The sequence below is a fragment of the Colias croceus genome, chromosome 17 (genome assembly GCF_905220415.1).
Source record: "Colias croceus chromosome 17, ilColCroc2.1".
NCBI classification, from domain to species: domain Eukaryota; kingdom Metazoa; phylum Arthropoda; class Insecta; order Lepidoptera; family Pieridae; genus Colias; species Colias croceus.
In genome coordinates this window covers 1,618,145-1,628,783 of record NC_059553.1, presented here as the reverse complement: position 1 = coordinate 1,628,783, position 10,639 = coordinate 1,618,145, and the positions used below count along the sequence as shown (strand labels likewise).

Sequence of the window (10,639 nt, the reverse complement as noted above, 5' to 3'; positions counted from 1 at the left end):
TTATAAGCCATGCTCTCACGAATTCGACTGAGCACACCTACGAGTCGGGCAATTACCTGACTTTGGTATTCTGAAGCGTATCTATAAATTTTATAACATATTTGTAACAGTGATGAATTCACCGTCAATATCTTAGACCATTAGGTTTCAGTTTTACACTGGACATTGGCGAATTCCCATTTAAGCATTTTTGGGTGGGGCCATAAACAAAGAAGAAGAAGTTATTAGATAATAATACGACAGTATTGTCAAACATACCTGCACAAAACGAAAACCTGTGCATCATTATAAACATGATAACAGTCGTCACACATACGGTCTAGACGAGCGAATATGGAAGTATCGAAGACCCCCTTACACTTCAGATTTATGAAGGAAGATTGAAAGTCTGCGAATACAGCCACGATCACCACCAGGAACACACCCATAGCCATAAAATACGTCTTAGATTTGTGAAGACCATTGTATAGCATATTCAAAGTTGATCCTGAAAATATGTCGCAGAAAACGGCATATCTGTACGGTGTAATATTACCTATATTTATTATTTTTTATGTTATAATATAGAGCGGGCAATAGAGTTGGTGGCAATCCACCATGGGCGGTGGAGGTTACCATTTAGGAATTAGGGCCTTTGCGTATATACTACCCGTTTTTTTATGGGTAGAGGATAGAAAGAAAGGCATTGACGACGGGAGTAGGTATGGAATGGAAAGGGTAAGAAGAAGATACAGGCTTCAGATTATATTTTCATGCTGGTTATATATAAAGCCAGTGTTTCTGTGAAGTGGGGTATGGATACGAGATAATAAGATGTGCCAATATGTTCGATATTTCCCTATTGGAGTTAGAAATAAGGACATGTGATTTATAATTTCGCAGCTTGTAGCGCAGTCATAGTCATTTTGAAAATTTAAACTTTAAAGTATTTCAGTCTCCAGACTTCGGCTGCTTTTATTTCCACCTCGTTTAAACTTTTTGTCTTACTATATGTAGGTAGGTACGTCCTTATATCTGAAACCTCTTCGTGGACGGATGCAACATATTGTAAAATCCCTGTTTAAATTCAATCAAAACCAAAAACGATTAGTATCTACCTTATAAACACGTAATTCGAGTAAGAGTTAAACTAGAAAAAAATCATTTTCTTATTAACATGTAATAATATAGTGTATCGAGACATTCCCATGTGAAAATAGCATGACATTTTTTTGTTCTAAAAAATAAGTGCAATTTGTTTCAATTATTGTGAATTTATTACGCATTCCCTTGTGTAATTGTTTGTCATCTCAATATTATTTTTATACAAGTTGAATTCTGCGGCGCCACATTTCCTACTGTGCTTAATATTCGGTTCGTAATAAAAAAACCTCAGAGGACTCTAAATACTGATCTATAGATGTGTAGTTAGGTAAGGAAAGTAGACGGTTGTCCTATATTTAATGGCAACTTAAAAGGTGCTTGATTACGATCACGAGTTAAATTAATATAAACCATAATATAATGTATTCTTGTAGGTAGAAATACATGTATAAGAAATTGTGTTAGAACAAAACCCTCCTACGTCAACAAAAAAGGAGTTGCAGGAAACTCGTGCATGCAAAAAATAATTTGGATCACCACTCAATCGGTGAAGAAAGACGAAATAGCATAGAAGAAAACGTCATGACAAGGCACACAAATCACAATTCTACAATACATTATGCAAAACTGCATTTGATAGGCAATTTGAAGCAGTGTTTCCACTGCCACACAAACATACTGCCTGATATTATGATGATGACGATGATGATGAATATGAATATTATGATGATGACATACAAAAACTTTATTTTTTCATAAACAAACGTACAACGTACAATGTATCGATACAGATTAATTACTAAGGTGTGAAATACGAGAGTAATTAAAAACGAAACGAGTTACCAGTATTAATTATGAAGTTGGCGATTATACTCTGTTTGTTAGGAGATTGCTTGTGCTGTGGGACGACCCCTGAAGGCGAAGAAACAACCGTGGGGCATGGGCCAAACGACACGCAGTTTTTGGGCAATCTAACAGGATGGGGAGTGCCTGATACGGACGGCAAAAGTTGGAAGAATTATATCAAATATTATAAGAATGTAACGCAAGGCAACAAGACTTTTGATGACGCCGACGCAAGCTGGAACAACTTTATGTCGCAGAGTCATGGCAAAGGGTTTCCGAAGGAGTGGCAAGGTATTTGAGTATCGTTTTTGTGATTGAAGAGAGCCCATGCCGTGTTCGAACGGTTGTGTAATTTTGATCAAATTTTGATCTTTCGTACTTATACCATTTTATCAAAAATACTTCAATTGTGTTTTTCAGGGATTATATCGCTATAAAAAATAAACAAAATCGAATCTCATTCACTCAGTGATACTAGTGATAAATAATTATATTTTTACAGGTTATGGACCAGGTTCGCCCGGTAATGCTCCTCCACCCTGGGCATACATAGCTGGGAACTATGGCAGACCATACTTTTGCTTTCAATTCCCAGCTTTTGGTACTTGTGATCGTAAATATGTCAGGTATGAGTTCCATAAAGAGAAAATTAGACGTAGGTAACTAACAAAGTTAAACTGTAGATACCTATGTATGTAGTTAATACATATTGTGTATTAACAACCTATATAACTACTAAATCGATCTACTTGAACTGTATTCAAATAAAAGATTATTTCATAAATAAGAGATATATTTATCTAAGCAAGCGAAGCCGGCGATTGGAACTAGTTCATTTTATTATTTACTCGTTCTTTGTGACCATGACAATGCTCAGTGAAGCGATGGAAATAAATAATATTAAAAATAAATATAAATCATGTACCAATACGCATAATTTATTATATTTACCTATTACTTACATACACATAAAATTTAATACTAGAAAATAAAAATGCATTTTATGCATACTAGTAACACACTGTGGGTGGGTATGTTTATTACGTTTAAACCAGCCTATCCCAAGCTAAGGTCCGCGGATCCCTGGGCGAGCATATCCGAGCGGCCGGACTTGGTAAATGGTATAATCTGTCAAGTGACGAGTGGCTAAGCTACTTCATACAAAAGCAATGCAATAGTTTACTCAATTTGTAAAATAATATATATTACCGTATTGACGAATAATATTGAGTACTGCGAATAAGTTTTTTCATGTTAAGGTAGCCATAGGGGTCCGCGGATCATGGTAAGGTGGCGCTAGGAGTCCGCCTTTGGAAAAGATTGGGAAAGGCTGGTTTAAACAGCTGAACCTGAAGCACATATTACCAATTTAGGCATAAACTATTTAGTCACCTCTGTTAACTTATAGTTATTGCCGTGAAAACAAGAAAAGATGCTGAAAAGGTGAAATATGATTGAAAGCGCTAAAAATTTCTTAAAAGGTCTACATTTCAACATAGATCTACAACTTCTCTACTTTCATTCTATCACGGTCACGAGTGGATTAGTTGGTCAAGAATCCGCCCCGGATTGGCGTGAAAGCATTGCGGGTTCGAGTCCCGCCTCGTGAATTTTTCTATTCTTTATAAATTTATACTACTATTTCAAATGTTCTCATTTCAGATGGGCTTTCAACCCCCAAACGCAGGTTTGTCAAATGTTCTTCTACAGTGGGTGCGGAGGTAATGAAAATAACTTCAGATACAAGGCGAGTTGCCAAGACGCTTGCTCGAACACCCCCGCTTCGCCGTGCGAACCGCAAGAGAAGATAGACTTTATGGAGTTACTCAATGGATGACTTCTACAATATTTAGAATTATAGTCTACGAAATAAATTAACGAGATTTATTCAATACACGAGTAGCAATGGTTCAATTATTGTACCTACGGTGAAACCCCAAATTAATATTTTGAATAAATCGCTTTTAAATCCGTCAAGTCTAATTTCAATTAACATCGTACGCAAAATTAAACACAAGAATACATCATTATAATATTATAGAGTAGTTTCATCTTTGATAAAGTTGAATTATCGTGGAAGGTATCTAGGTTGTTTATTAGATATCTTAATGCATAAACGGGGAAATAAATAAACGTAAATAAATTAAATAAGTAATTTATTTATATTTAGTAAAAGGTTAATCTTCATCTTCATCCTCGTCTTCATCGCCTTTTGCTTCTTCTGTGACATCAGGCTGCGAAATATAACCCATCATAAAAATATTTTTGGAATAAAATATATGTATATTTAGAACCAAACAATAATTAGTTAGTCGTTAAAAACTTAACAAATAAAAATAAAATTGTTTTTATTAACAATAGTATCTGTAAATAAATTTCACTTACTTCAGCAGATTCCACAGGTTCCGTTACTGCGACCACTTCCTGAAAATAATTACAAAATTTATGAGGAAAGCTACGTCGCCAACCTACGTGTCAAAAATTACGAAATCGTACGTACGATACAAAATATCCCACTTATTTCATTTCATTTAAAATCATTCAATTTAAAATTCATGGAAACTAAACACTAACCGTAACCTCCTCCTCCTGAACGCTTTCCTCCTCGAAGTAATCATCCCCGTAGCCAACCGGGAACATGGTGAGGCACTCCTTCTCGCCAGACGCCACGTCAGAGGAGATGTAGCACGGATTCAGACCAGCTAGCTGCAGTAGTGCCAGACTTCGCTTGCGGGACACCATTATAGCCAGACGGTCTTTGCTGGTGGTTAAACATAAAAACATTCATTGCTTTAAATGTCTGTAATAAGTGTTATATGAACAAAGTTGTGCACATGTTGCACAGTTGCTACCAGCACTGCGTGTTGCAGAGTTGACAACACATGTTGAAAAGATCATGCTAGCTAGAAGGTAGAGCCGACGGAGTACCATAAATAACAGTAGGCATATCGATTAAAATAGGTATATAATAGAAACATAGGTAACGCTTTTTATCGAGATCTCATAATATTTAAATGCCGTAAGCTCAAAATCCATACTAATATTATAAATGCGAAAGTAACTCTGTCTGTCAGTCTGTTACTTAATCACGTCTTAACTACTGAACCAATTTGCATGAAATTTGTTACAGATATATTTTGATACCCGAGAAAGGACATAGGACAGGTTTTATCCCGGAAATCCCACGGGAACGGGCACTATGCGGGTTTTTCTTTGACTGCGCGGGCGATGCCGCGGGTGGAAAGCTAGTATGTAATAAAATAAAATATGTAGGTAGTTAATGTGTAAATAATGTATTTTTTAAGTATACAAAAAATTCGATGATGAGGATTCGCACCTGCGTCTTTCTAAATTATGTATTATTAATTAGGTATCTATTAAATAACTTACTGTTTCCTCACTCTCTCCATCTTGTTATACTGCTTGATCGTGTATGCTAAGTGCTCTGCGGAGTAGGGGTCGTCGCCAATGAAGATACCATACTAAAAAATTTTTTTTTCGTTAAATTAATAATATATTCTTGTGAAACAGAATACGGTAGTGAATAAAATAAAATCTTGACACAGCTAATATTGTGAATGTTACTTCATCCATTAATATTAGGGATATTCTTACATTAAGGATGTCCTCTGGATACTGATCCATTATCTCCTTAACGTCTTGCCGTTTATCGATAGAGAACATCACTAGCACGTGCGGAGGGAGGAACTCCGACTCGATTGTGGCTAATTCTGATACAATCTGTTGAAATATTATTGCAAAAATTCATTAAGACCTTCGATACATATTTCATAAACACACTATTAACAAGTAAGAATAATTTAAAACAGCAAGATGCATATGCTATACGTGGAATAAGATTTGCTATCATAGACCTAAGAAGAAAAACATAATGTTTAGACCAGTTCAATATAACCGGGTAATTATGTTTTCAGAAATAAGATAAATGTATTAATGTAGTAGGGATGCTAATCATGATATATTTGACGGCACTTGATTCAATAGTTAATAATCGACAAAGGCCTTACGTTATCAGCCTCAACAATAGATTATATTCTAATTCATTGTAACTTACCTTTGGATAGAAGTAAGCTAGACCGTTAGCTTTAGCCAGATCGTTGGGCGGCGAGTAGAGCCCAGGCACGAACAGACCTCCCGGAGGGATGTACTCCTCTCCATCTACAGATACGTCAGAGTGGAACTCCTCTTCCTCTTCTACTTTCTCTTCTTCTTCGGGCTTTAAAAAATTAAAGAAATGTCAAGAATCAATTGATATAGTCTATTGAAATCGTAAAACAATACTGGTAAGGATTTAGAATGATTCATATACGTGTATAAAACAGTAGGTATTAGGTATGTATCCACTTGCCACTTGGTTTATCTTCGAATGAATTCAATAAAAATGTATTTTACATCTATCTACAGTCTACTATAGGGGAGTAGTATGAAAGGATTAGTTACACTTTTATTTTAACTTGTAAATATAATGGAGCGGAGCACTGCGGGTAAAACCGCGGAGCACAGCTAGTATTATAAAATATAGGGATCGCTTACGTTGTCTCCTTGCTCAGTCTCTGCTTTTTCAGTTTCTTCCACTTCCACTTCCTCTCCAGTTTCCTGAGGCTCCGGATCCGCTGGTAACTACATTCATTGAGAAAGCTATTTAAAAATGTATAGATGTCTAATTTTAAGTGAATGTTCAAATTATTAGCTATATTTATATTCTATATACAGGGTGTCCCAGGTGTCCCACTATTGGTATACTAAGCGCGAAGGGAATTGTAGTTTTGCGTACACTGATCACGTAAAAAATACAAATTACGTCAAAAACTTTTTGCTAAATTTTTCCTGAAAATCCATGTTTTCTTCTCTAGCTTCGCGCAGCCGACATATACCGCTTCTCTAATGTGAGCATTTTGTCTATGCAAACATAATCTTAATCTCTCAACTTATCAAATATACTTACACCATTTCACAAGGCCCTAATATGCATTTTATGAACTATATATAAATTTATAACTTATACCCCAGCTTGTATCCTAGCCATCCGTTCTTCTTCCTGTCTTTGCTTCTCAATTCTTTGCCGCTCCTCCTCCGCCTCCCGCGCCAGTCGTGCTTGTTCTGCCGCTAGACGCTCCCTCTCTTCTTTTTCTTCACGCTTTTAAGTTAAACAGACTTTATACTAAACTTTAGAGGATGACTGTAGATTTAGACTCTAGACTAGACTTTATTAGAATTCTCTTTATTTTGATGAATGAATGAGAGTTTGAATCTATTGTTTATAATTGTAATGTAATTGTATTGTTTGTATTGTTTATATTGTAATAATAAAGATTTAATCTAGAAGATTAAAAATACGTTTATGTTTTACAGAAAATCAGAAGTTTATTTAATATAAAAATTTGCGTTAGGCTCTATGTTTGGTGCAGGTATTATAAAAATATTAGAGTTTATTTAATTTCAATATTCAAAAGTTGTCAGTAATATAGGTAAGATAGAAGTACCAATTTCTGCATTTTGGCCTCATACCGCTCCCTGCGAACTTCCCTGGCCGTCTTGCTGATACTCGCATATCTTTCGTACGCCGGTATCGGGGGCACTTGCTTCTCAGGGGGCACGTCTTCTTTTGGTATTGGGATCTCTTCATAGAGCGCGTGCCGTAATAGTTCTGGGATAATATGTCAATAACAAGAAGTTAAAAACATAGATTTGTTTCCATTATTTCATATCATTTTTCAAGAAAACATTAAAAAATCTTTATTACAAATTAGAAAGTGTGTTTGTTTGTCTGTCTTTCACACATGTGTGTACGTCACATCGTGGGCTTTATTTTATGGTATGATTTTTTATGTACGTAGAAAGTTTGGAGGCTAGTGATATAGAGCGGTCCTACTTTGGCTTATAAAACTAAAATCAAACAAGACTTTATTTATCCAATATTGGAGAATACATACTAACAAAGTCCCTATTATCCGTGTCAAACATCTTGAACACAACAACCAAGGTTTCTCCATTCATGAGAGCATGCAGGCAAGCCTCGTTGGGCTCCACGTCGCTCATGTAGAGGGCCTCTTTAGCACCCTCTTCTGTTATTATGAACGTTTCCTTTGCTGCTACTTGTATGTCTATTTGAAATAGACAGATTTTAATAAAGGATTGGATTGCTATTATTGATTGCTTACTTGTCTTGAAAGAACATGTACAATTTTATAGTATAGCGTGTAGGTCGTGTAAAACAGATCAAGCTGATATATTTTTACGTCATTAATTATTATAAACAATAGTACCTACAATATAATGCTCATGTTGTTGGTGATAAAAAAAAACTAATAGTGATGATTTACTTATGTGCCTTGATGTACCTATTAGGCTCTTATAAATCTAAGGTTTAAAGATAGACAAACAAATAAACAACATACTAATCATATCCCACTTCTCATACAGATCATAGTGCGCCTTGTGGCAGTGCGGCCAGAACATGATGAAGTTGATGCGTCTGACGTGAGCTGCCAGTCGCTCGCAGACACGCTTCTTGCGCGCAGCTAACGTCAGCACACGCAACCGTTCCGTGTTTTCGCGCGCTTCTTCTTCTAATTTCAAATCTTCTTTGATTTTAGCCTATTTACCGCTCCAGTTTAGGATTTTAGCATTCAGGACATACCAAAGGAAGTTCTGTTGTAGCTTTTCTTTATTCTTTTCAGATCCGTTAGATATACATTATTGGGATTATGTGCTTACGTTCCGTTTTAAATACAGATTGAATCATAGGGAATTACATTATGAAAAAAGAGAAAAAAAATTGGCAGTCCGGTCAGGCGGACCGCGACAGCAATCACAAGCACATGCATAAACTGTACAAAGAATTCATAGGGATAATGTTATATATGACAAAGAAAGGGAGCCTCCTAAATTTCATAGCAGTATTAATTTTAAAAACATACAGCTTCCTCAGGCAGCATCTCATGAATCTCCTGCTTATGCCTCTCCACTCCGGTATCTTTCTCTCTCTGCATGAACCCTAACTCTTCTTCCATGATGCGACATAGCTCTATGCCGTTCGCGCCAAACATGGCACGCGTTAGTTTCCCTTTCTGAAATAGAAATTTTTTAATAAATTTCTTACTTACATAGAAAACGATGCTCGAATTGCGTGAATAGTATCTATTTTTAAATACATTACCATGATAAAAAGGAATACTGGTTCACTTCGATTCTTGAACCTTGCTAGAGCATCAATATTATCTGCAAGTGCCTGGAAATAAATTAAATTTTCAGAGTCTATAAAAACTTACTAAGTTTGAGGGAGCAGTTTCAAAATTTATATCAAAAAGCGTCAAATAGGTCATCAGGGACATTATCAGCAAGCGGTGAATTCGTCTCTATATCGCTTAGAATTTAGATGATAAGCATTCAATCATCTCAATCTCTACCTACCTTGATATCTTACCTTGACCATAGCAATCCTGTCCTGTCCTATTTCTAACTTCCCTTTTCTGATAGCATTGCCTGTGGCGAGGCAATAGCCACAAAACTCAGAATATACTTCCATACCTGCATGGAATAATATGTCTTTATCATAAAATCCTAAAACACCATATTAAAGACTACAGAGATCCTTGCCATCTCTTCTGTAGAAACTGCTTTCTGAACCATTGTAAATGTTAAAGTTGTTATGACGATTCAAAAGTGCTTCTAGAAGTATTTATATCGAATAATTAAATGTTTGCGTTTTAAAGGTCATTCTTGATTTTACGTAAGTATACCTACAGCACATACTGGCAACTACAGGCTATAGGGAACTAAATTGATTGAGGATCAATAGCATCGACGAAATAACATCACATTACATATTTTCATGGTATAATAGGATAGGAATCTGATCATTGATGATTTATGTCATATTATTTAGGGCATTAGGACTTTACTTTTGAACTTATAGGTACTAATAACATAAATAAAAAAACGACGTGTGGCACTCGGGGTCTGCCGCGGTAAAGCTATTGCATGCTATGCCTTCAAGCCACACCTCCGCCCGTCGGAGTGGGGAGCGTGAGGTGTTTTCGATACGAAATTTCTCGATTCGGTCCCCGCGCTCAAGGCCCGCGATAGAAGCTATTCAATAGCTAAAAAGAGTTTGTTTGTTTGAACGCGCTAGTAATCTCAGAAAGAACTGGACCGATTTGAAACATTATTCAGCCATTGGATACGTTAAATCGAAATCTAAAGATACATAAGACGAATACAAAGATACGTGATTCCTGAGTATAATGTACTTTTATGTATTACGGGCAATGTGGGAGCGGACCGCTCAAAGAAACTAAATTTGCTATCGATGACTTACTACAGGACATGCTATCTTTGCCAACAATATTTAAAATCATACATATCAATTGATGGAAATGAGATTGTAAATAAGCTTCGAAATCTTCATTTGTCTCCACCGTATCTTGAATCGAAACCTGTCCTTTACGAGCCATTTGTTATTATTATTTATTTTTATAATTTAATCGTAATAATAATTATTGTAACTGTGATTATTTAAACCTTGATTTAACCCTCATTTGAAGGATAATAAATTGACATTGTATGTGGCTCTGCAAGAAGAATAAGGTTTTTCTAGTTCATTATATTTTAACGGTTTAGTCGTGGAGTGGTTTATTCTAACCACCTGTTCTGTGATTCCACTGTGATTCTAACTTTTGAAAAGGAG

The 10,639-nt window shown here is 35.8% G+C and overlaps 2 protein-coding genes across 2 annotated transcripts; one reads left to right on the top strand and one right to left on the bottom strand.

The window, feature by feature from the left end:
* Positions 1-1,841: 1,841 nt before the first annotated feature.
* On the top strand, positions 1,842-3,766 carry LOC123699113 (amyloid beta precursor like protein 2-like). The gene is made up of 3 exons (XM_045645990.1): positions 1,842-2,220; positions 2,432-2,555; positions 3,592-3,766. The coding sequence occupies exons 1-3, from the start codon at positions 1,938-1,940 to the stop codon at positions 3,764-3,766; spliced, it is 582 nt and encodes a 193-aa protein (XP_045501946.1). The 5' UTR covers positions 1,842-1,937.
* A 340-nt stretch (positions 3,767-4,106) lies between these two features.
* On the bottom strand, positions 4,107-10,406 carry LOC123699273. The gene is made up of 15 exons (XM_045646195.1): positions 10,313-10,406; positions 9,377-9,480; positions 9,110-9,181; positions 8,871-9,020; positions 8,349-8,547; positions 7,884-8,054; positions 7,434-7,597; positions 6,956-7,087; positions 6,484-6,570; positions 6,005-6,166; positions 5,545-5,670; positions 5,320-5,411; positions 4,504-4,690; positions 4,315-4,353; positions 4,107-4,163 (listed from the first exon to the last, which is right to left on the bottom strand). The coding sequence occupies exons 1-15, from the start codon at positions 10,404-10,406 to the stop codon at positions 4,107-4,109; spliced, it is 1,836 nt and encodes a 611-aa protein (XP_045502151.1).
* Positions 10,407-10,639: the final 233 nt, after the last annotated feature.

Excerpts from the sequence above, each read along its gene's own strand:
- LOC123699113 (XM_045645990.1), top strand. The coding sequence starts at position 1,938 with ATGAAGTTGGCGATTATACTCTGTTTGTTAGGAGATTGCTTGTGCTGT. Across the intron at positions 2,221-2,431 it reads GTTTCCGAAGGAGTGGCAAG|GTTATGGACCAGGTTCGCCC; the intron begins GTATTTGAGTAT and ends ATATTTTTACAG. Across the intron at positions 2,556-3,591 it reads TGTGATCGTAAATATGTCAG|ATGGGCTTTCAACCCCCAAA; the intron begins GTATGAGTTCCA and ends TTCTCATTTCAG.
- LOC123699273 (XM_045646195.1), bottom strand. The coding sequence starts at position 10,406 with ATGGCTCGTAAAGGACAGGTTTCGATTCAAGATACGGTGGAGACAAAT. Across the intron at positions 9,182-9,376 it reads ACAGGATTGCTATGGTCAAG|GCACTTGCAGATAATATTGA; the intron begins GTAAGATATCAA and ends ATTTATTTCCAG. Across the intron at positions 7,598-7,883 it reads GGATAATAGGGACTTTGTTA|AACTATTACGGCACGCGCTC; the intron begins GTATGTATTCTC and ends ATATTATCCCAG.